The sequence below is a fragment of the Penaeus monodon genome, chromosome 19 (assembly GCF_015228065.2).
Source record: "Penaeus monodon isolate SGIC_2016 chromosome 19, NSTDA_Pmon_1, whole genome shotgun sequence".
Classification (NCBI taxonomy): Eukaryota; Metazoa; Arthropoda; class Malacostraca; order Decapoda; family Penaeidae; genus Penaeus; species Penaeus monodon.
The window spans coordinates 15,835,714-15,836,703 of NC_051404.1; the positions used below are offsets into that span (position 1 = coordinate 15,835,714).

At 31.8% G+C, this 990-nt stretch overlaps 1 protein-coding gene across 1 annotated transcript in view; it reads left to right on the top strand.

The window, feature by feature from the left end:
* LOC119585090 overlaps window positions 1-990 on the top strand; it is a gene marked incomplete in the record, with an annotated part of 23,795 nt that overhangs the window by 20,524 nt on the left and 2,281 nt on the right. The window contains 2 exon segments of the mRNA XM_037933708.1: window positions 403-532; window positions 869-949. Of these exon segments, the coding sequence (XP_037789636.1) occupies window positions 403-532; window positions 869-949 (211 nt within the window).

Below are 990 nucleotides of genomic sequence, written 5' to 3' on the forward strand. Positions count from 1 at the left end.
ATGAAATGTAAATATTCACTGGGACAAGGGAACTCATAAGAAAGAAATATTAGTTTAAAGAGGAGTATTTTATTTTTTGGTCATATATTTTCTCTTTTTGTTGCTTTTTCATAATTGCCTGCAATTGATCCATTACATAAAACAAAGTCAAGGTATTACTATTATTGCTCGGAGATGAATATTTTTACACAGACAAATAAATTTCCCTTGTTAAATCCAAAACTTTGTTCCTCAAGTTTTACATTTGGTAGTGTATATTTTGATTGTTCAGGTGTTTCTTATAATTAGCTAAGAACATCATGGTAATAATTTATATAGCCACTTTAAGTGATGCATGTTTATATGTGCCTGTACCTTATGTGTTTTTGCACAGATACATTTATAATAGTGACATTATTGCAGGTACGATTGCATCTGCTTGATGCTTTGAGAAAATATGAGGAACAGAAAGAGACCAATGAGGACATAGCTTTCATTCACCATTTTTTGAAGGTTAACAACATGACAAAGCTGTTCCAGGGGAACTTGACAGGTAGGTTATTGGAAGGTTTTAAAATGATGTATAAAAAGATAGGATACACAGGGAAGCAATGACATTAGGTATTGATGTTTGCAGCTATGTCAGATTCCTCACAGTGGGAAAAGAGCCGATCTGGTACACACCTAGCCACCTGTGGTATATTGCTTTTCTCTGTATTATCTTTTTTTAATTGCTCTTTGGTTATCATTTTTCTGTGTGGAAAGTATGTTATTAAGATAATTTAATTCAGAGTTGTTCTAATAACATCTGTCAAGAACTCAGCAAACTATACTGGAAAAAGTAATACCCTGATATTATTTTTACTCACATTGACTTTTTTTTTTGCAGATTCCGACATCCTCGAACTTAAATCTAGGTCTAAGAAAAGCTTGAAAAAGAGAAAAGGAAAATACACAAACAGGACCTTAGGTAAAGGAATAAAGAAATTAACTATTTCTTTTTATTTTGTG